At 40.6% G+C, this 26,828-nt stretch overlaps 1 protein-coding gene across 1 annotated transcript in view; it reads left to right on the top strand.

Moving 5' to 3' along the window:
- The first annotated feature begins 621 nt into the window (after window positions 1–621).
- UMODL1 (uromodulin like 1) overlaps window positions 622–26,828 on the top strand; it is a 74,844-nt gene continuing 48,637 nt past the window's right edge. The window contains exons 1-3 of the mRNA XM_055801975.1: window positions 622–17,896; window positions 18,285–18,653; window positions 23,942–24,184. Of these exons, the coding sequence (XP_055657950.1) occupies window positions 18,593–18,653; window positions 23,942–24,184 (304 nt within the window). The 5' untranslated portion in view covers window positions 622–17,896; window positions 18,285–18,592. The remainder of the gene's footprint in view (window positions 17,897–18,284; window positions 18,654–23,941; window positions 24,185–26,828) is intronic.

Here is a 26,828-nt window from a genome sequence, read left to right as displayed (position 1 = left end):
TTTCTTTCAGAGAGCCTGAGGGTATCTGAGATACCCTTAGGCATTCCTATATTAGCAGCTGAGAAAGAGTTTTGCAGAGAAAAGCTTGGTTTTGAGGAAGGAGAGGGGTTAAAGAAAGAAGAATGCACCTCAGAAGGGAGGATATACAGTCTTAATTTTGCTTCATTTCAGTGAGGGAACCCTGGCTAGGTATAGGTGTTAAAATTTTTCATCTTGGTAAATTTTCTTTGAGTCTTATGTCTATTCTGTACTTGGATAGCTTTAGGAGTATCTGCTGTTGCCACATCCCCTCCTAGGCAGCGTGGCTTTTCAAGCTCTTGTTTCTCCCACAGCTGCTGTAATAGCAGGAATGCAGTACCCGAAGGACAGAGTGTTATGTCTGTCTTGTTTCCCACCAAAAACTCTGGAATTATTATTGCCAAGGACATGTTGCAGAGGGAGATAATTAATCTCTAAGAAGCTGCCTCCTCTCCCAGGTGGCCCTGAAAATCTTACCAGTGGAGCAAATGCTAACTAATGCTGCAGGACACGGCATGACTGTTACCCTGTTCTTTCCAATACAAGCTTCTATCCCAGAACTTCTGAGAAGCGAAGCGCTGTTACTTGTGATCACAGAAGACACTTGAATGAATCGGTTCCTTTCAGCCACTGTTGAATGTAACAAATGTTTCTGGAAACACTGGAGATCTAGCTTTATCAATTTGAAATATTCTGCCAAAACACAGGTAACTTAATGACTTGTCAAAATACAGACACAGAGTCTTCTACCAGTTTCTCATTGCTGGGAGCTGTGCATGGAAGTTTGTATGAGACCTCCCATAACAAATGCTAGCAGGTAAAAAGAAATCTTACTTTTTCTAGTTAGAACCTGTCACTTACGTTGTTAGGAAAGTATGGATGCTTACCAGTATTCAGAGAGACAACCAGGCAGTAAGATACACAATGAGAATATTACAGAAATTACAGTGATTCCATAAGCAGCGTGAAGCAATGAACACAGACAAGACTGAAAATTTAAATTTCCTACCAGGAAAATAACTATAATACAGTATGATATAAAACTGTCTTCATTCCTGGTATTGCAGTTTCTGAGTGCCAAGTCTTGCGCTTTTTTAGCTGTCACTGTCATTATTCTGCAAGTAGCACAATCTAGTTCGTATTTTCCACTCAGAATCCACATGCCTATCGGGCAGTTTCAGATAAACACTGTGAGACAACAAGCAGCCAGATAGTAACATTACCCTAGGAAACTGCTAAGTAGTAGTAAACAGATACTGACTTCAAAAGGTGATAGTTCCACAGGTCGGACAATGATTCAGAGAAAAATATGCTGCAAGTATTAGGGCATGCATTCTCTTAAGCCGGCAGAGGGTCATGGTACTGTGATTGTTGTTTAAAAGAACAATGTATCTTCATTTGCAACTAGTAAGCAATTTGTGGGTACTTTAAACAACACGTTGATAACTAGTTGCAGGAGCAACTGAATTAAGTCTGTCACAGTGCAGCAGATCAGGCACAATTTCGTGTTATCACTTTTCACAGCTCTGATTAACTTCAGCTGGCGTTCGATGTCTGAGTCTTCTAAAAATAAAATCCTGGGTATTCTGATTACAGTGGAAGTATGTAAGACTATTAAAAAGTGGCTTTGATTTCCTAGTTACAAGTGTGTACATCCTGACCCTTTATTTTAGACAAAATGTATGTAAGGAAATTCAGGAAAAAGCAAATGAAAAGATGGTTGATATAGCAAGCATATTCTGTAATTCTGTCCATATGCTAACTCCAACAAGGAAAAGCAAAGAAAAATGAAGTGTCTTGTGCTTGTTATAAAAAGGGAAGGCTTGTGATTTTGTTCATGTTTAGCGACATTTATTTTCACGAAGAAGAAATGGAATGATAATGCAAAATTTTGCATTAGTACAATAATTATGTTTATCATCATGTTTTCCTGTAAATGTGGCTTTAGGCATCAAGTTTCTTGGCAGAAAGCACTGTCACTGTAGCCTCAGTTCTCTGGAAGTTTTATATAAGTGAATCAGAGAAAGCACCCAAGAGCTATTAGTGCTATTGTATATTTTAAAAGTCAGCTTGATACTTTAATTCTTCAGATCAGTCAGACAGTTTGGCCTCAAACAACAATCTTCTGGGGTTAGAGATTACACAGAGACAGATAACAATTTTCAGAGCTGCAGCAAGTACATTTGTCTTTGTGCATTGCTAAGATGCTGGAAAAATGTGGTGTGTGTTGAGTAGATTCTTTTTCTTTTCAGAAGATTGTATGAAATTAAATGGAGGTGATTTGTGCTAAGTTCTCAAGTAAAAAATGCAAAAGTTAGGAAGCAAACCTATTGGCTTGCTGAAAAATTGTGTCTACGTTCCTTTGTTTCATCAAATAGTGCCAGAAATGTTATTTCTACATGGTATTTTTTAGTTTGCGCAGCCAAAAAGCTGGTTTTTGTTTTGTGCACATACTATACCTGAGGGTGCTGTTGTGTCAATAAGTCATTTCATATATGATGTTAACATATTGGTTATAAGGCTACAAAAGGTATATTTCAAGGAGAGGTTTCAATTTCTAACAGCTTTAAACTTATTCTCATGCCTTTGTGTGCACTATAAAAACATGCCTATGATTTGAGATGAGGAACTGAAACTTGCTTTCAGGCCATGAATAAAGAAATACTGCCCTGTAACAACTGTGGGTCAACTTTTGCATATCTATGGCCTCTGCAGTCTCACTGATGTCACCTCTGTACTGGTTTATTCATTACTGAGTAGAAAGTTCAAGTGGCATAACAAAAATAACCAAGATAACCAAATTATTGATGTCTTTATGTTCAGGCCATTGACTATTTATTATTGTCAATTCTGTGCTGTCGAATTACATTCTTTGCACCATGAGTTCAGACCCAAAACCAGAATGGGGATTTGTTTAGTAAATGTTACTTCACAGTTCACTATACAGAAGCGGTGCTCTGGAAGAGGCATTTTCGCCTGACCTGCTTTTCTGTCAATTTAATGCTCTTCCTCCCCCCAGTTCCCTGTGGCAGTTCATTATACATGAGCCAATTATATATGGACAACAGAGAGGCCGATTGCCTCTCCAGTGCAAGCATCTTGCTTGGGGCCTAACTGGCTGTAACGTGTTATATTCTAGGGATTTGGTAGGTATGTCTGTTTACACAGCACTGTGTATACATGTCATTTTGAATGCTGATGTGAAGAGGCAAAATTTGGCCATGCCATTACGCAGTTGGCTTCCTCTCCCTCAATTTACAAACATTACTTTCTCCAATGTCATTCTCGTAGTGTTGGCAGAGGTCATAGCTCTAGACCGCATGTGACCAGTACAACTAGAATGTGTACTGGAGAGCTACAGGACAAATGTTTCTCACTGAAAACAACTCCGGTGGTAAAATCACACACATGAACTGCACCGTTTTGTTTGCCAGACTTCACAATCTGATGATTTTTCTTTTTCTGATTCTGATGACTTACACCATTTCCCTTGGTGTTGTCATGGGCATTCTTGGAGGAAAGAAAATGTCACAACTTCTTTTAAAAATGGGCAGACTACCCAGGGTTTTAATCAAAGTTTGAAGACCTAAGGGATGTCCCTACACAGCTAGCTAAGCACCAGGTCTCTCACCAAGAATCCTCACTTGGCATCAGAGTTAGAAAGGGTCAGGGTCAGTGAGATGGAAATGATAGAAAGGAGGTCCTCAGGCAGTGTCCCTCAGTTCTTCAGGCTGAGCTAGGGTTGTAGGGTGGTGCAAATGCATGTGGACTGCACATGCCTCAGTGCACTGCATCTAAGCATCAATTTTGCTGCAGCTGTGGACTTCCACCTCGCTATTAATATAGACTTCTGGGCAGACTGCAGTAAAGCCTCAGCATTATACTCCATGTGATGTGTTGCCAAAAGACACTGAGTATCTGACATTTTTCTGCAGAAATTATGAAGGTAAACAGAACCATTGCAAAAAGGATGAAGTGATGTGCACAAATCTGGCTTTAAACTGTTCGGGGGTTTTTTGTTGGGGTTTTTTTGGGTTTTGTGTGTGTGTGCTTTGTGATGTTCGTATGTTTGAAACATTATTGTCTGTACTGCACATACGAGAAGTCATTTCACTAGCTCTGATATCTGATGGCTCAGGACTAGAGAAATCTTAAGTTGGCATTGGCTCTTAGATTGAAATTGGCTTTAAGGTTATGCAGGTATATTTTGATGCTGGGTTAAAAGATCATGGTGCTTGCCAGATGGCTAATCAAAGCACAGAAAATACTGAGTCTCAGAGTGGCGTAGAAGGACCTAGCTATTGCGTTTCAGCATATGTGGTTGTTCTTTCTCAAGATCTTCCCCTATTTCCGAAGTAGCACAAAGAATATTAAAGTTGTCTTTAAACACAAAAGGGAAGTTCCCTGTTGAACGTGGTGAAAATACAGATGTCCCATTGTGTGTGGATGATGGAGGTAGTCAATGTGGGAAAAGGCCATGAAAAGAGTGCTGTGCTGCCAGGTATTGTATCAGGGAAATTGCTACTGGAACCTGACACACTCAAAGGAGAGATTAGAATTTTCCAGGCTAGAGGAGAGGGTAGGTTTGAGTGATTTAGAGCTAGTCTTAAATCCTGACATCAGTGGTTGAGGAATCTGACCCCTGCAGCCTTGTCAGTGGACTCTGGAGTTACTGAAGGGGCATATTTCTTCTCAGGAATCTGCAGAAATGTGTGATGTGGAACAGAAATTCTGTCCTCTCCTCTCTGACAGGCTGCTGAGCTGCCTGGATATGATTTCCCCCCTTCAGCTGGACATTTCTTCATTTAAATTATGGTTGTAAAAGTTCTGGGAATATGTGCAGGCTTTCTGCATTGGAAACTTTTTCTCCATTGCTTCACAACTGCTGCAGACCTACATTGCGATGAGAGGTAGTCTGTGGTCTCATTTTATTTATTAGTACAATGCTGACCTGGAAGAGAGAAAATGAGAGGGGATTCTGTAATTCATGACATATTTCACATTCTGTTTTTAAAAGCTGATAAATTGATCTTTGTTTATTTTGTATCCTTGATTGGCAGTGTCGCTCTTGGAGGCTGGTTGGCATGTGTAGTACCTTGGGTGTTGCCTAGCTTTTGTATATGAGGCTGCAGAGGGGCAGACCTGTCCGTTTTAAACTATAGCTTCTGATAGATAAATTCTCTATTGTACCCGGATAAAGCTTTAGTAACCAACACGGTCTTGTGCTTTTGGTTGGCCAAACAGTTTTGAGAGATTGTATCTGGAATATTTTGCTGTTAAAATGACATGCTTTCTTCCCTTACGTGTTTCATCATTCCCTCTATTTTAGGTCAGATGATTCATCTCTGCATTACTGGTTCTGCATTTCCATTGCCTTAATTGGGTCTTTTGGAGTTAATACAATCTATATGGAATTGGCAAATGCTATTTCTAACAACGTACTGATTTGTCCCCTTCCTTCATTCCTCTCTCTTCTCTGATTCCCCCTCCTCACCTTCCTCAGTCCCAGTTGGTTCCTTTCTTCTTGTCTTTACTGCACTACAGCTTTTCCAGGAGTGAGCTGGAGAGTTTCACTCTGCTGCTAAAATGTGACTTGTGTTGTTTAGCCATAAGTTAGCTCAGAGGAGAGTCCTGTCCTCAAGACTTTTCATGCTGTTTTAAGTTGCAGCTAGGTATCTACAAAACCTCTTGCTGGCAAAGGATGCCAAGAGATGTCCTGGACCAGCAGCACGTTTGCTGAGTATTTCAGATACTACATCAGCTGTTAATGCTACTCATTTCTAGCAGCAGGTCCCTGCTGTTGAAGGGTGACATGGTTGCTTTTCTTCCTGCTCTGAACTTTTCCCACCAAGGTGTGCCTTCAGCCACGAACAGACCTCCACCCCATACCAACACAAAGACAGCAGTTGCTTCTGTCTACAGTGACTAAAACCTGGGCTCAACCTAACTGCATCTCCATCTATCAGTTGGGTGCAGCTAGTGGGTCTGGAGAGGCTGTTGCAAGTGTTGTAGTTAACCATAGTTTAACGGATTACCACTTGCCACCTAAACTGAAAAATCTGGCTAGAAATGTGTTTTTAGCCAGTGGCAAACAAAATAAAATACCACTAAGAATAGTGAACATCGTAGTGTTTAATATTTAAAAATGCCATCTATGATGCCAAACTGTTAATAGATGTGTGTTCAAAGATGATGTATGCATTTACATTTTAAAGGAAGCATTTGAAAATGAAGTCATTTGTCATTACTACTTACACAGCACTATCTGTTTGGGGTTTTAAAATTCTGAAATTAAAGAGGACTGTTGTCCTCTAATCATGTAACACACCTGTGCATGTAAATAATCCACAAAGCTCTTCATTAACCTAGCACTGAGTTTACAGCTTCTGGTAGAGCTTTCTCTTTTCTGCTTGGTTGAAAGACTTGAACCTTTCAAAATCATCTCCTCTCCAATGAAAAAAAAATAATTTGGAAAGCAAGGAGCATTTCCTCTGAAAATGTTTTAAGCAAGAAAGGTTATTAATGTTATAGCAAAAAACCTAACAAGTTTCCTGGCCTGGAAGCTGTAACTTCAAGAAAGAAATAAAATGCAGGGTTATTTTAACAGTGAGGATTATTAACCACTGGAAAAATTTGCTGAGAGTTATGGTGGCTTCCCTGTCATCAAGACCAGGTTCCTGTCTAGAAGTTGTGCCACAGCCTGTGCATGTGCCCAGCCTATTCCCACAGGTGTGGTTGTGTGTCCAGAGCCCGCGGGACAGTGTCAGCAGAGAATCAGCCCTCGCAGGTTGTCTTGAAGCTCCAAATGAGGCAGCCTGAAGTTTTTTTCTTTGAGTGGGCATATCCAAATTCTTCATTCCTGCCAAACTGCATGCTGATTGTTGTTGCTTGATAGCTACAGATTTTAGTGAGCTAAAGAGATTCATTTGTGTTTTTTCATCTGCTGAAATTTCTGGACATCTGCTTAGGTTCAAGTATGGGCTCATTGGAGTGAAACTTGGGCGAAACTTTGCATTGTGTCACTAACGGATGACCTAAAAATAATTAATTCAGGGCATTCTCTCAAGATATAGCAATCATTTCCTGTTGCCTGGCAATATCTCTGGCACTGAATACAGAACTGGGAATTTATTTTATGAAGCTGTGCAGAAAAAATTGTTTACAATTTTCCACTGTGATTCCCCCAAGAGGAAGAACCCATGGCTCATACAGAGTGAGCAAATGTTAATGACACCTATTCATCGTGGCAAACTTATGACCAAGTTTCTGTTCCTCTTTCTGTCTTTCCATAAATATTTACTGAAAGACAGCCTTGTGTTTTCTCAAATTCATCCCACTTATTTTCAGTGGGAATTAGCTTGAACTTATTCTATATGGCTTATTAAAATTTAGTTTATTTTTAAATACTTTTTTTTTTTTTTAATAATCCTGTCTTCACATGGCACACAAAAATCTTTTCCCTTCAAGGAGGAGTAAGAATTTTTCTAATGTGTCTCTAGATGACATTTTATTACCCATACAGTGTGCATTATTTAGTTTAAAGGGAACCTCATGTACCCACAATGCCCTATGCTTGATGGAAGAGTGTGAAGACCCTAATATCATAGTAGGCTTCAGGCAAGTAAGCTGCTACATAGGCCCCTGAACACCAGTATTTACCGTCTCTTGTAGGACTGGGATACTTTTGTGACTGAATTCAGCCTGCAACAGTAAAAAGGGCAAGTTGAATGCCTTTGTTCTCCTGGAATAGACTGATAAGAGAAGGACAAAAACTTTCATGGTTTCTTGGGCTGGGATAAGTCTTTCCTATGACCTGGGATACACCCAGTACATGCCTTCAATCTGCATTTTATGGGGGAATACATTAACACTGGAAATAGGCTTGTATGAACAGACTCCATGAAGAAGGTCATGAAATAAATCTTGCAGAGCTATTCCAGTGGCAGCCACAGTGGACCTATTACACATTTAGAAAACAAATCATGCTAAAATCAACAGCTTCAAATAGTTTGAGTTTATTCTCACCGTTGGTATTTTAACATTTGGTCAACCCTCTGATAACAGTAACCCCCCAAGTCTCCTTTTACGGTAAATTCTATTACAGTGGATCCTGCTGTTGATGGGAGAGCTGATTAAAATTAGGCTTGGCTGGTGATGAGCTCAACTGAGCGAGTGAGATTTTTGTTCTTGTTTTTCTTTTGTTTACATGGTAACTGCCTCTTTCCTTTTCCCGTGCAAATAAATGTCATGTAGCATAGCTGAGATGTGCTGCCTTTTATTTGCCAGAAGAAGTTGCAAATAATTGAATCACTTGAACACTGAAATTTAGAGGCAAAACTTTTCAACAGAAAAAATATTAATATGCTACAGGATGAACTTCGTGGTATGCCAAGACCACCCTGTCACACCTATCTCCTAAAAATAATGAATTATTTTGTTCCTATAGGAAAGGTAGTAAACTTGTTCAAGTCATCAAAATTCACTGTTAGTCACAGATATTTTTGCACCATCTCAATGGTTTTAAATGTAACCTCAGCAGCAGCTTCTTTTCATAATACAGGAAAATAGTACAGACTTCAAACTTATCCTTGGTCAATGAGTCGAATACTTTTTGAAGAGAACAGATTTTGAACTGATCCTTAAACACACAAAACCAACATATGTTTCATTTGTTTTCATAGCAGCTAATTGCATAATGTGATATAGCTTGAATGCAGAGAGCTTGAAAGAATAAACAAGTTAACAAGGTGCTGTGGGACTTGCCTTTGTGGTGCGCATGTAAAGACTTGTTAAGGATAGAGGCTTGAACTGAACTGATCAGTAAAAGCTTCTAGAGGGTGTTTACAACTTCCAGCTCAAGCATCCAATGCACAGGGAGGCATTTCCCTCCGCACTGATTGCACACCGTTGCTGGAGACTGTAATGCAAACCACTGTTTCTATTTCTTTTTTTCTCCTTGGTCTCATCTACTTGTGCCAGAACTGGTTTTTCCTTGTCACGATTGCTTTCTGTATAAATTGTGATGCTTAAAGAGTGTAATAATCATGTAAGACGAAGTTTCAACAAGCTGATACAGTTCCATCATTTTTAATTTAAATATCAACAGTGTTGAGTCAAATAAATTACTCTTGCAATGGTTCTATCTTTGCACTTATTATATATACCCATATATATGTATGCATGTACCTGGATGTATTTATTTATATATATGTGTGTGCATATGCTTGTGTGTGAATATAAACATATATGTATATAAAAATAAATGTGTGTAATGGCAAAGACGTGGTAAGAAAAAAACCTAAGCAAAACATTCATCTACATTTACTGTTCAGACTAATAGAAATGTAAAAGGGGAAAGACAGAAGAAGATCTAAAAGTAAATTAGCTTAAAAAGACCCTGCTGCTTGGATAATTGTTAGGGCTGTTTGTGGGAATGCAGGAAAGATTTTCACAAGTGGACATTGAGTTATGTGCATAACCCTTACCCTTTTGGGAAAACAGCCCTCCCAAATTTATTTTTAGACAACTCTAGATTGAAAATCAGCCCGTTTTGTTAGGGACTACGTAGTTGCATAATGTAGGCACATGACTCTTCAACATTCAGATGTTTGTTTTAAAAAAAAGAAGCTAGAACTCATGCTTTTGTACTTGGCACAGCAAAAGGAAAAGGAATACCAGTATTGCTGGAATTTGCTTTTACCTCCTTTTGGTCATATCTCCTTTTGAGAGTGTTTCAGCAGCATCTTACAGCAAAAATTTTCTGCCTGTCCCTTCTTTTCTTTGCCCCAAGGACCAGAGCATTATGCAGAGCCCTTTTTTCCAGGCCTACATCACCCTTGTGCCAAGTGAAGCTTAGGTAATTTGCTGTATTTTTGCCTGCTCTCTGTCACTCATTGCAGCTCTTCAGACTGCAAAACTGCTTCAGCCATGCCATTTTTGTCATGGAAATACTGCTTTACATGTGGACCATATAATAAATGCTTTCTTACTGGACCCTTGTTATCATAAAGATACACTTGTTACCATGAGGATACTTTTCTGTGTCCTTCCATGGCATGAGATTTCCACCTTGCTGGCGAAGAAACCTAGTCACCGCATCCTGGAGGAAGCATCAAATTCCAGCACTGACATCAGGGTGATTTTCTTAAGATTGATGATTAAGGGTTGGTGCTGTTTACAAGCCCTCAGGGCTCATCGTGTGAACTCTTCCGGTACCTAAAGGTGTGTTAAGTATTCTTGCCCCTTTTGCTTCTGGAAGTACAAGGTCTGTCAAAAGCAGGTCTTTTGCAAACAGGGAATGACATCACACTTCAATGTTTTTCCTCCTAGGTGCATGATTTCTTAGAATCAGGGGCATATAGGCATAGCATTCATTTATCATCAGCTAAGCTTTTGCTTTCCTAAATCCATTGCAGCTAAGTCATGAAAGTTTTGTAGACTATCCTAAAGCCTTTTCTGACTTTGCCCATGGGCCCTGGTCCATCCATCCCATCAGATCTCCGAGAAGAACAGTGAACTAAATGAAAATGTGCTAGAAGCAATCCTATTTCTTTTGCCTCACACTTTTTAAGAAGGGCACACACATTCTCTTATCTCTCATTAAACAAGTGTAACTGATGCACTTCCTTATATCAGCAGTAGTACCTTTTGGAGGAGACACCCTTGAATCCCACCTTTCAATGAGAATTTAAGGCATTAAATCAGCTCATGAGCTCCAGAGTTCTGTCTCGAGTAGGATGATATTCAGTAGTTTTTAGACTATGATAAAAATTAATTGCAAACATGAAAAGTGATGGAATATGCATGCTGATATTTATACTTGGCATTTGAATGACAACTGAATGTTAATCATGACAACAAACATGTTCTTATCATCCTTCAGCGGTAGCATTATCATTATTATAGCTATAAACTGAAGGCCCTATGATTTTCAGCAGCATATAACAAAGAAAATACTCCCTGCCCCAGAGCACTTGCAGTCCAAATATCACAAAGGACAGGGTTGTGTGCCTCCTTAACCAAAGCCAGATGTTTGATTTCAAGGAGGGAATTAAAATCTATTTTCACTAGGGAATTTTTCTTATGCGGAAGGTCAGCATGGGAGAAAGCACACAGGAAGTCTCCCTGCTGGCATTTGTACTAATTAAGGGTGCAGAACAGATTCAATAAATAACCCACTGTTTTCACAAGCCAATAAACATTTTGAAAAGCATCTCCTTTTGAGTTTTAAATATCAACTCTCAACATCTGGCAAAATGCAAATTATTTTTTTCAAAGTTAAATAGATAATTTTAGTTGGGGGTTTTTGTGGTCTGAAAACTGGAGGGAGAGAAAAGTCAAGAAAACTATTTCCCTCCTATTTTACAGTGCATGACCACATATTTCTCTTTACCTGAGTTTGGCAAAAGCTGGTGTGAAGTCTCTTTGTGCTCCAAACATTGAACCTCCTTGCCAGGCATCTCTCCTTTTTCCTGATTATGTTTGCAAAGAAGGTGATCGATTGTTTCCAAGCCAGTGATGCAATATGATCTTTATTCCAAACCAAGCATTTAGATCTCTACTTCCCCTTTCAGCACTATAGTATTGTAGACAAACTGCCAATGTTTGTGTCAGCAGTTGATGCTGTTAGGAGGTAGGAATGATTTTCTTTTCTTGAGTACCTGGAGAAGCAGGCGGTGCTAAGTGAGGCAGGGGCTGTATGTAGGAGGGGGAGTAGAAGGAGCAGCAGTTCTCCTGCCATCAGAAGTGGAAACATCAGTGCTGAGAAACTGCTGAGATGGAGCACAGTTATTCCCTAGTATAATGTAAAACTCACACTCCAAGGATGGAGGCTTCCTTCTGGCTGCACAGTCCTGCAGAGTGCCCTGCTTGGAAGAGACCTGTGGACTAATATTAGACTTCCACTCTTCTGTTACTTAATTCATAGGTACTGACAGAATAAATCCTGCCAGTGTGCTGGAAAACACTGTGCAAGCTGGAGCTTTGCTCTCCTCTGTTTAAGCCAAAGCTTGAACTCAACAGATGCTTCAGATGACAGAAGTCACTTGGTGGGCGAAACCATGGTGTATGTATACGTGTCAAAATGCCGAGTCAGAGCAGGATGCTAATAGCCTCCTGCTGAGTAATTCAGTGGGTGGTTTAGCCCTGCAGTGCCTTCTGGGCAAATCTGAATGTTTGTTCAGGCTTGGCTTGTTTCTCACAGACACCTGGTGCAGGCGTTCTTACAAGTAGTTTGCAACCTTTATTTAGGGGAAGGGTATGAGTGAGGGCATGGAAAACCCATAGATCCTTTGTTTTTAATCACACTGATGATTTAGTATCAATCTCAAAACAGAGGTAATTTCAAAACAATAGTTACACTTGACAGCAGGCCAGGATATTCTTTAACAGAAAGAGAAGAAAAAAGCATTTCCTCGCTGTATACAGTGAGATCTCTGAAACTGCCAGTAAATTTTCTGTTTGTTCAGATTCCCACAGAGACATACATAGGGGTTCATAACTTGTCTGGTTATTACATTTTGGCAGAAAAATGAAAACTCTTATTCTTTTTCTTGCAGCCCAAGCTTCTCTTTACTCCCAAACTTCCACTCCATACTGCTTTTAATCATTTAGTCTTTTAGTCATTTGGTGTTTTTCTGCCCACTTAAAAAGCTCCCTGCCTCCTTTGTACTCAGTAATCCAGTGTTTGTCTGGGTCAATCACAATTACAGGTATTAACAGGGAGAAAAAAAAGAAATGACACTTTCCCAAAGCAACTTCTAAATGAAACTGTTCAAGTGTTTGTACCTTCTAATCAGGCTCAAATGTGCTGGTTTTTTGCAAATCTTTCGTGAAGTCCTTACTCAGTATTCACACAATAGGAGCGGGGTGCTATCATTTGCCTTGTCTGTATAGTAGGTTCTCTTATTCCAGTGTTTCTGCTTTGAAAGGCTCCTCTTCCTTCATGAGCTTCTCTGCTTTGAATTGAGCTGGCTCAGAAGAACACAGAAACAATTTTTCTTTAGGTCCTTCAAAGTGAGAAGCTTCCTGAAAGCATTTAAATCTAATGCATCAATAAAAGATTTTACAGAAATTGTGAAACATTTTCTGGGGTTTGGACTATAGATTAACTTCTGCAACAATTTAGAAAAATCTCTCATCAGGAACTTGTACTTGGACCTGTGTGTATATCTCTGCATTTCTTATCTGGAAGTAAGGGCCAAATCCTATGCTAACAGCGAAAAACAGGTCATACATTTTGGTTGGTTTATGTTGTGCTTCACATCTGCTTAAGAGAGGCAGGTTTTGCATGTGTGTGCAAGAGATGGATTCACAAGGGGAATTGCCAGCTGCATGCACAGTTCTCTGTCCTTCCCATCTGTATCCTGGCTGTATGCTGGGTGGGTTTAGGAGGGATAAGGAATGGGAAGTCATCCTTACAAGAGGCTCAGTTGGTGCCTTCAGTCAAAAATGGGTTACAGGCAGCAGCACTGGCACAAACCAGTGAAGCCTGGACACATCCATGGGCTGGTCACTGGTATTTTTGTAAGGAGTTCCTGTTTTTGAGGCCTGTGGACGCGAGGAAGCGTGAGATTGGTGTCAACGCTGCGTTCCCAGCCCTTTGCTACAGGGAGCTGATGACCAGCCAGCAAGACAGAGCAAGGAGGGGCTCTGGTCCCGTCACTAAGTGCTGATACAGGCCAGGCATGATACCCTTTGCTGAATGGGACTTTCAGGTGGACTTGGTCCTGGTACCCCCTGGGAGGATGCTGAGCAGGAGACCCTCTGACTTTTCTTCCAAGTAAGCTTTCATATCAAAGGGCAATACCATCTTCCCAGACTGCTTTCTTTCAAAAATGCCTGAGTTTAGGGTTAAAAACAAGAAGCATTTACAAAATGTCTTAGGAGGGGACTTGATTTACTTCCCTGCAGTGCTGCTAAATCACGTACGAGGCATGATCAACAATCTCATCTGGTACCAAAGTCGGTATTGGGAATGGGACCATGCCATCAAAGCACTGGAGCAAACAAGAGTTTCTCTGTGCTGAGATTGCACAACCAGCGCTCAGTTGGAGGAGCAAGGCCAGGCAGAGGTTCAGCATGACCTCCGCTTGACTCATATTTTTTCCTCCTGTTACCAATAAGAACTTTTTCCTCATGAGTAACTTCAAAACTGTGTGTGCGTGTTCAGGGAAAAAAAAACAAGACCCGATGATTTGCCTGAGGAACAGTTTGTTGGTGAGACAGAACAAACCACTGAATACTGTCAGGGACTGTTCTGCCTGCATAGTTCAGCTCATCAACTTTTAGAGCTTTAAGTGAATATTTTTTTACTGTCATTTGGGTATGTCCCTTCATCTTTAATGCATTTTGCTCTGAAACACATAAGTGAGGTAAGCAAGTGTTACTATTCCATTTTTTGAATGTATCTGAAGCTCAGGAAAACAAGGACCCTTTCAAAAAATTGCTAGTTTAGCTGTTGTCCCTAACACAGGCCTAGCATATGCTGACAAAACAGCGCCTTTTCTATTTTACTTTTTTTCTCAGGTAACATAAGCAAAAGCATATTTATGGTATTGTAGCCATGGCTTTCACGAGGTCTGAAATACTGGGCTTTCTGCACTTGCACACACCCACACGCACACCCCCAATTTCATTACAGTGACAGATCGGACCTGTGTGACTTGCTTGTGGCTGCACAAAAGGCCCATGGCAGGGGCAGGGAATTCAAGTCCCTGGAATCACGGACCAGCATTTTAACTCTGAGAGCTAAATAGTTAAAATTTCTGAGCAGTTCTCTGTAGCGAGTAGACGTTAAGGTGTCCATTATATATGCTGAATTTCAGAAGCTGGAATAAGTCTGTGTCCTGATGGCAGGAGTGATTTTTTTGTTTTGTCTTTAGCTGCAAAAAGGTTGCTTCTGGCTAAGTCAGCCTGTTGCTGTCTTCTAACACCTTTTGGCCTTGCTGACCGATTTAAGCCAGTGTTGACAGATCAGCTGCAGGCTCGAAGGCAGTTTCTGCAGGCTTCACAAAGACCAGGAGCAGAGAAGAGGAAAGAAACCTTAGCAATGCCCCACTAAGGGAGAGACAGGTATGAGCTCAACCCATACTACACATCTGAAATGTCACAGCAGGGGCAGTTTTTAAGACAGCCCTAATGGTGAGACAAAATTCACTGACAGTCACAGGAACTGGGGAACACAGTCGTGAACAGAAAGCAGATGGAAATCAGGTCTCATCTGAACTTCTTGTCACCTTCAATGGCAGTTAGCAGCATGGTTTTGCCTTTGTGTTGATGACCTGGATCAGTTTATTTCCACGATAAGATCCTCAGGACTGTGGCACCTCCATCCATTTCCACTGCCTGCTGTGGCCATAGCCTGGGTTTTCTCAGACTGACAGGCTGTGATCAGATTGAAATGGTGGGAGTCTGGAAGAGGTATCTGGGAGACATGTACTGACAGCTGATTTTGAGAGATCAGGTTAAATGATTTAATGGTTCTTAAGCCTTAGGTCCTATACATCTACAGGAAGGCATGCTGGCTTCTGGAGCAAACAGCTTTTGTTAGGTTCCTGTGGAACCCAAATGCATAGTTCTGTTTCCTGCATGCAAACCAGTCTGTCTTGAAATGTAATGACCATTTTGGGCATCTGAAGTAGTGATTACTTCATAGACAAAATGATGCAAAGCAAAAAGCAATTTTCCAGCAACTGACCTTTCTGTGTCAAACTTCTAGCCTAAAGAAGATCAGGATCTTCTAAGTTATTAATTAAATCAAAAGTGAATCTGTCTAAAGAAATAAATGCCTAAAAAGTTTGATGAGGAAGCCTGCTGACAGCTGCAATATTCCAATTACTGATAGTACAGTCTAGGAGAGTCAAATCCTATCTCTAATTATCTGCTTCTTGATATTGTGAAATTATTCATGAATGGATTTTGACATGGCTTTTATTCACACAGCTCTTCTTTGTATAAATTGTGTACTTTAGATCAATTCAGACATTACAAAGGTAGCTGCAGAAAGTATAGACAAAAGAGCTGGGAGAACTGATCAGCTCCAGATGACTGTGCCAGGAGGACTGTGATGAGCTCCTTCCAGAGTGTAGTCCAGCTCACTACCACCACACAGCCAGGGTTTTTATTCCACTAAGCATTTCCTTCTCCATTCCTCTCTCCATGGACCTTCCTCACCACCAAAGCAAAAGCAAGCAAATTTTCTAGTGGGGTCCTAAGATAATGCCTAGTTGAAAGAAGTAAGGGAAAAAAGAGCAAAAATTTATCTATGAAATACACCAATGGTTACTAAAAGTGTAATTATATGTAATCAGCCATGCAGGTACAAGGTGTCAGTTTTCCAAGATGGTCAATGAATCTATCTAGTTTCCCTGCAGGAGACTCTGCATTGACTTGTGCTGAGTAAGTGCAACTCATTACACCAACTGCAGTAATACAAAGAGCACATGCTACTGCCTGGGATGCAGGGCATCATCTTAAACTTACTGTAGTTAACAAAGTTCAAGAATATGTCTGGAAGATGTAAAAATAGTTGTACAGGACATAGGATGCATGCTTAGTTGCCTGAGTGGTCTCCTCCAGTATCTGCATTGCTAAAAAGTAAGTTGCTGTGCCTAAATGATTGTAACTGAAGAAATAATGCAGATAAGAATCAGAACCTCAAAGAATTTGGAAATTGCAAGGTAAATCCTGAAATGCACAGGACTTCTGTATCCATTTCTTGTTTAGATTAAACACCCACTGACTTTACTTACAGTTTTGTTTGAAAAGGGGGTTCTGCATATTCTGTATTTAGCAACTGTTTTGTTCACTGCTGCAATAAAGTCACAACTCACTGTTCCTTCCTCACCCTGAACATTTAAGGACCTATAAATATGCAGTTTTATCCGATGTTTTTTCATAGTCCTGAGGATGAACTTGTATACTTAAGTCTTTCAGAGTGAGGACACCAGTCCTTTACTGCACTTTGGAGGATCATACTTTGGTCATAGAAGTCCTCAGTGGAGAGCATGACATTTGTTTTATAGCTAACTCTGGAAAGCAGCAGCTGTTTAAGACATGTGACAAACCTATGCAGCAATTTAGGATTGTAAGTGGGAGAATCCAGATGCAATTCACTTCAGATGCCTCTCTGGCATTACTTGTATTTGAATTTGGCCAGCATACACTTCTTACAGAAGGTGCCGAGTAATTTGTAAGGGCTAAAGACCTTTTTTTTGTGAGTGCTAACAGAAAAAAATTAATGAAGATATTTTTTTCAGAAAATTTAGACTGCTGAAAAAAAAATAGATCATGAAGATAAATATTTCTATTTTGAAATTTAATTTCACTGACTCAAGTCCTCTTTTTAAAATTGTATTTATTTGTTAATAGGGTTTTAAAGTCAGATGGCATCCTCTGTACAGCCTACAGCCAGGGTCTCCCTGTTGCCTCCCTGTGCTGACGGTAGATGCAAATGGTGCACCTGAGGGATACAGCCTGACTAGACATCCTGGTGCATGCAGAAGGAGCACTAAAGTACACGTTCTCCTTAGACATAGCAGAAATGTTTCCAAAACAGAATGTATTTTGGGGTTTTTTTTTTGGTTTTGTGTTTTTTTTGTTTTGTTGAAATGTTCTCTACTCATTTTCCCATTTTCTGCAGAAACATTTTTCATTGGAAGTCTGTGCAAGTCTTAATTTCCCTTTTTCTTTTCTTCTTTTCTTCTCTCTCTTTTTTTTTTTTTTTCCTGCTGATGCACTTGGTATTTTATTTTCCAAGCCAGAAGAACAGCTCACAAGTTTCTCAACACTACATGGAGCTCTGGCTCTGCCCTCTGCCACAGGATCTGAACCATCCTGTTGACCCCACATGTTCTCCAGGCCCCAGCTCTCCAACCTTGTGAGTGTCAACACGGTGATTGCCTAACAGTGTTTTACAGAAGTGATATTACTGATATTCTGAACATACACATATGAGAGTTTATGGTTCCAGCTGCCTTACGTCTGGCTCTTTCATCCACATGAAATTGCCTACAACACTGAAATTGCTCTTTCTTGTGGCAATGGGAAGTTTTCTTACTGACTTCTAGCACCTTGCTGAAGAGATGAAGAATAATGTTGATATCGTGCAACTTTCAACTCCATGGTTTTAAAGTGATGTGTTAAACGTATTTAAGTGCAGGTCTGAGCACACTGCTTCAGCTCCAAGAACTGTACCTGTGATTTTCCAAACTTTAGTGTCAGGTCCTCATAAAATATCATATTGTATTTATTTCTTTTCTTTGCAGGAGCCAAGTGATATTGCACTGAAGTTATTGTCCTGTGATGTAAAGCTGCAAGCACATCTATCTTTTGTGATTTACACAATGAAAAGAAAGGGATTTTGATTTCTCAATTTTCCTGATTCATGCCCTGCCTAGTAAGGTTCTTGTTTGCCTAGCATTGCTCTGGTTTATGTGATGCTGAAATTGCGATGAAATGAGGAGCACAATGAGAACAGCTAGTGAAACAGCTTAAATTCAGGAAAAAACATCAACATCAACGTTTACTTTTTCTCCTAGTTTGTTTTCAAGATACAGAATGAAAGACCTACAAAATGGTATCACCTGATGTGTGGACAGAGTTTAAATTCAAGATACATGTACCTGACATTCGAGGTATGTAAATCCGGCTCCTATCTGTCAGATGTTCAAGGTGCGAGAGGGAATCAGTGCTCAGAAGGATAAACATGGATTAAACCAGCAATTTTGAAATGCATTTTTCTCAAAGTCAGGCGGTGGGGGGGGCAAGCTGAGCAGGCAGGCTCCCCCAGGAGAGTGCAAAGTAGGAAGAAACTGCGAAAGCCCCAAAGGAGCCTCTTTGTTTCTGTTGCCAGTAGTTATCATCCACCTGCAAAAGGTAAAAAACCAGAGCACCTTTTCCCCTAATCCAAAAGCCTACATGCAAGGACAATCAAGTTCTACCACCTTGGAAACGAAGCGATAAGGAGGGCTTATTCACTGGTGCTACAATGGCCAGGATCACTATTATTTCTGTTCTCATCCTCTGGGCAGCCACACAGCAGGGTAGCGGGAATGAAATTACAGGTAAGCGATGCAAACCTGGTCAGAGGACCATGGCTGTTATGTAGGACAGCTTAGCTTGGGTGTGGGATATCTCTTTATTTGAAATATACTGACCAAGGTGGCCACTCTCTGGAGAACTGGCAATGTCTAAGCGACCATTTAAGAATCCTCTGTTTGTTTCTTAAACAAAGAAAATCTAACCAAGCCAAAATACAACCTTTGTCCCCAACTTGTCATCCCCAGGAAAAAGCCTTGTTATTTCCTTTGTGCTGGAAATGAATGAGTAGAATTACTGCTTTGTATTCAGTAATGTGTAAAATTGTATGAAAATAGTCTTTAAAATAAACTTTTGGAGGAAATTGTGTAGTAATGTACCTGGCAAATTCCTAGAGGTGCATAAAATGAAGCTGTGGAAGGCATGTTTACCTTTCATCTATAGTATGGGCTGTAATTTGGAAAAACCTAACCCAATTGCTAGGCTGTAACTGCTAAATTAAATCCTAATTTGCTCTTAATTTCTGGTTTGATTTATTCAGATGAGAAAAGACTGTGAATTTTGGCTGCTTTTTGTTTATTTTTTTTTACTTAAATGGTTTTCCAAGTCTGAGTTAAAATACAAAGCATATTTCCTAAAGCCTTGCAGACTTTTCTGTTATTATCAGTCAAATTCAGAACTGAGAAGCAGGTTCTACAGTTTGAGATTCAGCAGAATACCCTTTCTACTGCCACTTAAAATGGTGTTGATTTAGAAAGAATTTGGAATACCCAGAAAAATCAAGCCCTTGATCCATTTTTCTTCATGTTTTGGAGCCTTCATCTTTGAAAGCTGAGTTTGAATTTGCCCTCCAGGAACCTGTTTGAACAGATCACTTTTAAGGTTATGTCAAGGCAAGAAGAAAGGGGTTTGTCTTTGGCTCTTGCTGTTCTCCAGCAAGAAAAGATTTTGCAGATCACAGCTCACAGTGGCTTTTTCTGGCACTTGAGCAGTGAAGTTTCCAGCATTGCGGCTAAGTCTCTGGCATAAATGCTATCAAGCATTTTTTATTGCTGATTACTTGATCATGCTCTCAATTCTGATTTGGGTTTGACCTTGAGTTATAAGCAGCCTGTTCCTGTGCAGACTTTCCTTTCAGCCTTTCCCCTCAGTAGTTGTTTCTATTAATAAATTATTTGCTTTAATTGTTTCTGCTCTTGCTTAAGATGATAAATGTTATACTTTCCCTGACAGTGCTGAAAGCTGGTGGTTGCTAAGATAAAAACCTGAAGTCCTGAGATGATAGGCATAATGTAGCCCTACTAATGTCAAGTGACTGCCTTCTACTTTGCAATTGACTTCAGCTTTGTGTTGCTGGAAACAACAGCCAGCGCAATTTAATTCCATTTGATGGTGCCATAATCGCAAAGATGGGAGTAATGAGAACAGAAAGCCAATTTGCTAAAAAGCCCAAATTGATCTAAGCCACATTGCTCAGCAGGAAACTGCTGTCAGCAAATAATTGAATTCTGAGTGTCAAAGCTTGTTTTAAACTGTATGGAAGTGGTGGGTGTTGGTAGGGTAGGTGGTGCTGCACCTTTCCCTGTCACCTTCAGTCTAACCTGTTCCAGTGAGGGTATCTTTTTGTACCACCATAGCCGTATCTACAGCTTTCTCTCTTGGCTTTGGCAGCCTCATTCTATACCTAGTATCAATGTTTAAGTATGAAATATGATTTCATATCTGCTCTGACAGCTGTAGCTTCTAATTATAAACTGTCTAATTCTACACCATTTTATTCTCAGTTTCATACCTGTATTTATGTGGCACATTGCTGTAGAGCCTGAGCCAGCTCAGCTGACACTGGAATTTTTAGCTTTCCAGTGCTACGTCCTTGCTGCAGCCTCAGCTCTGCATGGACAACATGGAACTTCAGTGCTCTTATTTACAACCTTACTTGGCTGTTCTCTTCCACTCCCTGCTTTGCTCTATCCATGGTAATTTGTGAGCTCAAGAGAAGTGGAGGGATCACAGTAACAAGGAACGAAGCTGAACTCTTCTTCTTCCTTACCTCCCCTACCCTCTCTAACCTAATTTTATGCTATAACAGTATGATTCTTTAATACAGTAGTTTCTTTTTCTTGTTTTCATAGAACAAAACTTGTCTTTCTCCTCCTACTTACCATGATCACCAACAGATGTTTGTGCACTTTCTCCACATGAAGACTAGATTCAAAATGACTTAGGTATTCTTTCCATTCCACTTTGGGTATTCAGTCATTCAGGTCCCAAAGTAATGGAAAAAAAAAAAGCTGAAACAAGATATTTTTTTTCTTCACCCCCCCCCACCCCCCCCCCACCCCCCACCCCCCCGCCTACGTGCCTAGAAGCATTTGCTGGGGTAGGTATTCTTGGAGGACTCTTAACACATGGCAATGGAATGCTTGACAGCTACCAGTTTCTTGTGAGGCACTTTTGCCTGATGTGAAGTGGTAATTGATCAAATCCACTGGATAAAAAGCAGCCCTTAATCTCAGATTTCTGCTCTGGGACTCACATTTGTTCTCATATCCCCTCTCCCAGAGGCATGTCCTAAAGTTAAACAGGGGAGGGAGGCCACCTTGCTTTCTCTGGCTCACTTCACCTTCCTTTCCCTCCTGCACAGCCACCTATGTGCAACAGCTGGCTATGGGCTTTCATGGTCCTGGTCAGACCTCCATCCTGGCCACTGGGTGCTCTCCTGGGCCAGGCAGGGCATGGGTTTCAGCCCCTCAGCTTGACACAGACTGGGTGTCGTCCTGCCCCTCATGACCATCTCCTTTCATTCTCTTCTTAAGGATGAGCAGCCCTGTGGTTTTTTAGGAAAATTAAGACCTTTCAGCTCCTGTCTAGCTTCAGGTACCAGGCAGAGAGGTGACCTGCTTGAGGCTGAGGAGGAAGCAGCAGCAGGGAGTGGGATTTCCAGATGTTCTCTTACTCTCAATGTTTTCCTGTTGACGCACTCTAAGCAGCAGCACAGGGCTCCCTGGAGCCTGCTGGGAGATCTCCTGCTCTTACACTTGCCCTCTGTAGCATTCCCCTGCATCAAACTTTGCATTGTGCTGCAGGAGGAAGGCACAGGTGGGTTAGGCAGAGCAGGGCTGGACTCTCAGGGTGCCGATGCTCTCCCTGGGTATGGTCAAACACAGGTTATTTATGCTGGGGGTGGTCAATCCCAGCCACGTCTCCTTCCTTCTGCTCTTCCAAAGTGCCCTTGTCTGCAGGGAGGTGTCTGTGCCTCTGCAAACTGCACCAAGCAAATTTTTCTTCATGGCCTTTCAAACATCTAAGTCAGGGGATGTCTTTCGGGCTGTTCTTATTTAAGGAGTGGCTAGGATTAGGGCTGGAGGAAGACATTTCGGGTGATTTGGTTGAGACAGTTTGAGGGATGTATCATGGCTTATGGTATCCCATGCTTTCTTCTGGACTCTCCTTGCACTACAAACGGATTGTCCTGTTCAAAGCTTTTTGTACCAGTCCTGTTCAAATGGTGCATATATCTTTTAAACATGATAAAAGCACATGATTCCCAAGAACCTGACAGTTCTTTTTTTCTTGAATTGTTTTTACATTTTGTATTTTCAGGCAGGAGATAATTTGTACAAATATAAATATTATAGAAGTTGTACAAAACAAAGGTAAGCTGTAATTATTTTAATTGTGTGCCTGTTGTGTATACTATGTTAGCTTCAGTCTGTCTGTTGACTGGCCCTGGTCCCCTCAGAGGTCTCAGAAGTAACAATCTTGCCATACTTGCATCTCTGCAGCTAATTCGTATTTATCCTTATAAAAGTTTCTTTTGCCTTGTCTAGAGGATGATACTAGAATTTTAATTCTGTCCCATCTGCTTCCCAAATGGGACACAGGGTGACACAGCCCCTCTGGCTTCTGTAACATCTCCTTAGAAGACAGCTTGCTGTCTGTGACATGATTGTAGGTTGCTTACTGCTAATTCTTGAATTCCATCTGGTTTTGTTGCGGTTGTTTGGTTTTGGGTTTCTTTGTATTGTTTGGGTTTTTTTCCTGCTCCTGCTCAAGTATTTCAGTTTTAAGTAAAGCATGTAACAAGTTTGCTCCTCATCATGGCTGCTTTCAGAACTCCAGAAACTGACTCCCATTCCCAGACCTGCGTGAAATTATGGTTAATGAACTTATCACTGACTTTGTTTAAATTGAAGGCGATGAACCACTGCAGCTCTCAAAAGGCCTGGTCTAATACAGTCTGCTACAAATACAGACAGGCAACATAGGAGCTCCAGGAATACCTTTTGTGTCAGATACCTGAAAGTCCTTCCCAATGATGTACGAGTACCCAGTTTTAGCCTAGGGCGATGTCTGAAGGGTGCCTCATTCCAGACATCTACTGTGACACACCTGCCCGTGAGTTCCTCACCCTTTGTTCCATTTATAGTCAGCAGAGATAGATGAACACTTTGGCAGCATGAGCCTGGAGTGGACATCTGAATTACTTGGATGACTCTGCCCTGGAAGTGCCTATTCTGCTCTACTGTTAATTTCTACTAATGTATATTAATTTCCTTTATACTTACTTGAGTTAAATTACCCTTTTTCTGCTTTGTACCTGAAGGTATGGAGAGCTCTTTGAATTTTCTGCCAATCTGCATTCTTTTCTGACTGAAGTGTTGCCCATGACAGTCACAACTAATTCTTTTTTCTGTCTGTTTTCTAAAGTGACATTCTTCCTAACATCAGCCTTCCTAGAAACCATTCATCTGTGTTGGTTCTGTCACTGCTTTCTCATAATGGTATTTTTAATGAGATACTGCAGGGAACTTATGCTCTGGGGTGACAAGTTAGTGCTGATCCCTTTCTTTCCTGTTTGGTTTTTTCCCCCCCCCTTCCCTAGAAAAAGGCCTCTCTTTGCTAGGGTACCATCTGTGCAACTATAGCCTGACCAAAACTGTGTTTAAAATGGTTGCCTACCAAAAGTCCTATGAGAAAAACACTTCCTGTGGAGGATGGATACCGTGGATGGTGTGTCCCCGGACGTACTACAAGACGCAGTATCATACCGTTGAAGTCCCTGAAACCATCACTCTTACAGATTGCTGTGAAGGATACGAACAAGTTGGACTCTACTGCTCTTTAGGTAAGTTTTAGTCAGATTACCAGTTCAAATAAATGCTTCTGGTAGAAGAGGATTCACTTAAACTGAGGCATGTAAAGGCTTAATTTGGTTCTGGACAATAGGTTCCTGTTCATGGAAATCTGTGAGTCTGCAAAAATCTACAGTGAACTTGGTCCAACATGGTAAGGAGTAGACATGAAAGACTAATGATCCTTGCTCTTTGCCACCCCTAATTGAAAAGTCACTAAAGTTCCAGGTAAGCATGAAGGCAGCACCTGCTCAGTACCCCTGCAAAGGCTAATTACTCGTCACGGTTCAGGCCAATATCCATGGCCAAGTAGCCTTGCCTGATGCTGTACCTGCTCTGAGCGTACTTGCATTTACAGTAGGAGCTTTCTCCTCAAAAGTGATTCAGGATGCACTTAGGATAACAACTCCTTTGATATGGAGCAGGGTCAGTTTCCAGGATACAAACTCAATTTTGATGTTAATTTAAAACAACCTGTTGCCTCAGAGCAAGTTGGTACTAACTGCCTTCCAGGGAGGTCTGGAAACTCATGAACATTTTGGTGGATCTAATCTAACTTCTGAGTTTCAAAGACTCTGCTCCAGAAGACGTAAATCATCTTTGACTCAAGAGGAAGATTTTTTCCCTCCCACATCAAGGCTACCACTTGTCAACAAGAAAACCCCTATGTTAGCAGAATTTGAGATGTAGATGGAAGGGGTTCCTTGGGTAAAAGTAACTTCTTTTTGTTTAATGGATAAAGACATGCTTTTAAGATGAATAGGCATCTTGGATTAGCTAGGCCAGCACTGGACTGTTTCAGCATCCAGAAAAGTTCTGCAGGACAAAAATTTGTCTCCTATTTTCAGTATGATACTGCATATTCTCCGTTTTCCCTTTTATAAAGTTATGTTCCTGGGAATTTACATAGTGAACAACACTGTAACAGAATATTGAAAAGAAAAGGTTCTACTGCAGCCCTGGCTCTTGCTTTGGGTCATAAGACTTAAGTGACTCAGATTGTGGGAATGTCCCCGAACCTGCTCCTGCCTTGGACGATATAACATGACATGAGAGGATATGAGCCATAAGTCTTGTCATGGGATCTGCTGAGAACTGTGTGTTCATCCTAATTCTAAGTTGCTTCAGAGCATTGGAATATTAACCTCCAGATAATTTTTGCTAGGTTTTTTCTCAAAAGTTACCAGTAGAATATTGTGTCTAGCAGGAAAATGCTTTTAACAGAAAGATGGAAACACAGAAGTGGTCATTGTGTTGCACTTGTTCTTAAAATTATTTGCTAAAGAAGAGAAATGAAAGCATAATTAGATACACATAATTCTTAATTTATTGTATCCTGCCATTGTTTGGCTCTGTGGCTGTTGTGGAGTGTCAGCCAGTGCAAAACTTGACCTGCAGGTTATGGTGTGTCCAGGCAGTCTTCTCAGATGGGCAGAGGACCTGCTGTTGATCATCTGTACTTTCCAAGCATCAGTTCCACATGGGAAAATCTCCAGTAGATCTAATTATAGTTGAAAAGTTACTTCAGTAAGGGATTTTTGATAAATATGCATATGCATACATGTGTGCACATACTTATCAAATTACAAGACTGAGAAGCAATTGGAGAAAATTGCTTTTTTAATTCTGTAGTACAAGGAAATAGCTGTGTGAGCTAAACATTGACGAGTCACTGGCTAGTTCTAGTTGTCTCTATTTGCACAAGAAACTATGAGTGATCATGATTTTCAAGGTGTTTCAGAACCTCTGAAAATCAAGACCATCTTCTTGGGTGGAAAAGAAAGGCAGCCTGGTAAGACTTTAAATATTTTTTCTCAGTATAATTCTATGCCTTTTAAAAGCATCTCTAGGGATATTTTAGGCTTGAGAGCTCTTGATGAGCTTATTTCATCTAACATTAACAAATCTGTAAATCTCTTGTAAAGCTTAGCTACAGAATTTCTACTCTGCCCTTGCCACATTGTTGATAGGCACTCCTGGCAAGTTTGCCCATGAAATACTGTGGTCACCTTGACTCTTTTTTCCTGTCAAAGTTAAATTGGGAATATTTTAAACCATAAAAGGATTTGTATGGCTTCTAGGTGATTTCTGTGTTTACATTATTCCGGTATCTTTGCTTTTCAGGGCATTAGTCATAAACTCGGTGAATGGTAATGCACTGTCTAGACACAGTCTTAAATAAATGATGAGAAGAGAAACTGGAAATGCTGAAATTACTGCACAGCACACTGTTGAACTACTGTTATTTTCTTCTTTGACGTTATCCATGCTGGCATGCTCTCCATCCTGCTAGGAGTGGAAAGGTCTCCATGACCTTTCACAGCAACCTGCTCCTGGCCACACCCTTTCTTTCTAGAAGGAAACATTTACCCCTGCCAGGGATATGGCAGGTCCTGCTTTTCTTATTTTTTTACTGTTGGGAAAAAATGTTTAGATCATTAGTCAGATTGTTCTGGGAGTTCTCACTAGTTGCCAGTCAATCACTTGAGGATAGTATTACACACGCACACACAAACAACTTTAACATTTTAAAATAAAATAAAAAAAATTAAGTATCTAAAAGTTAGGACGTGCTAGAATTAATTCTAAAGTTTGAATTAAATAAAACAACCTTTGTTTCCTCTCTTTGTGCCTATG

This window comes from Falco peregrinus, chromosome 4, assembly GCF_023634155.1.
Source record: "Falco peregrinus isolate bFalPer1 chromosome 4, bFalPer1.pri, whole genome shotgun sequence".
NCBI lineage: Eukaryota > Metazoa > Chordata > Aves > Falconiformes > Falconidae > Falco > Falco peregrinus.
This window is presented reverse-complemented; position numbering and strand designations above follow the sequence as displayed.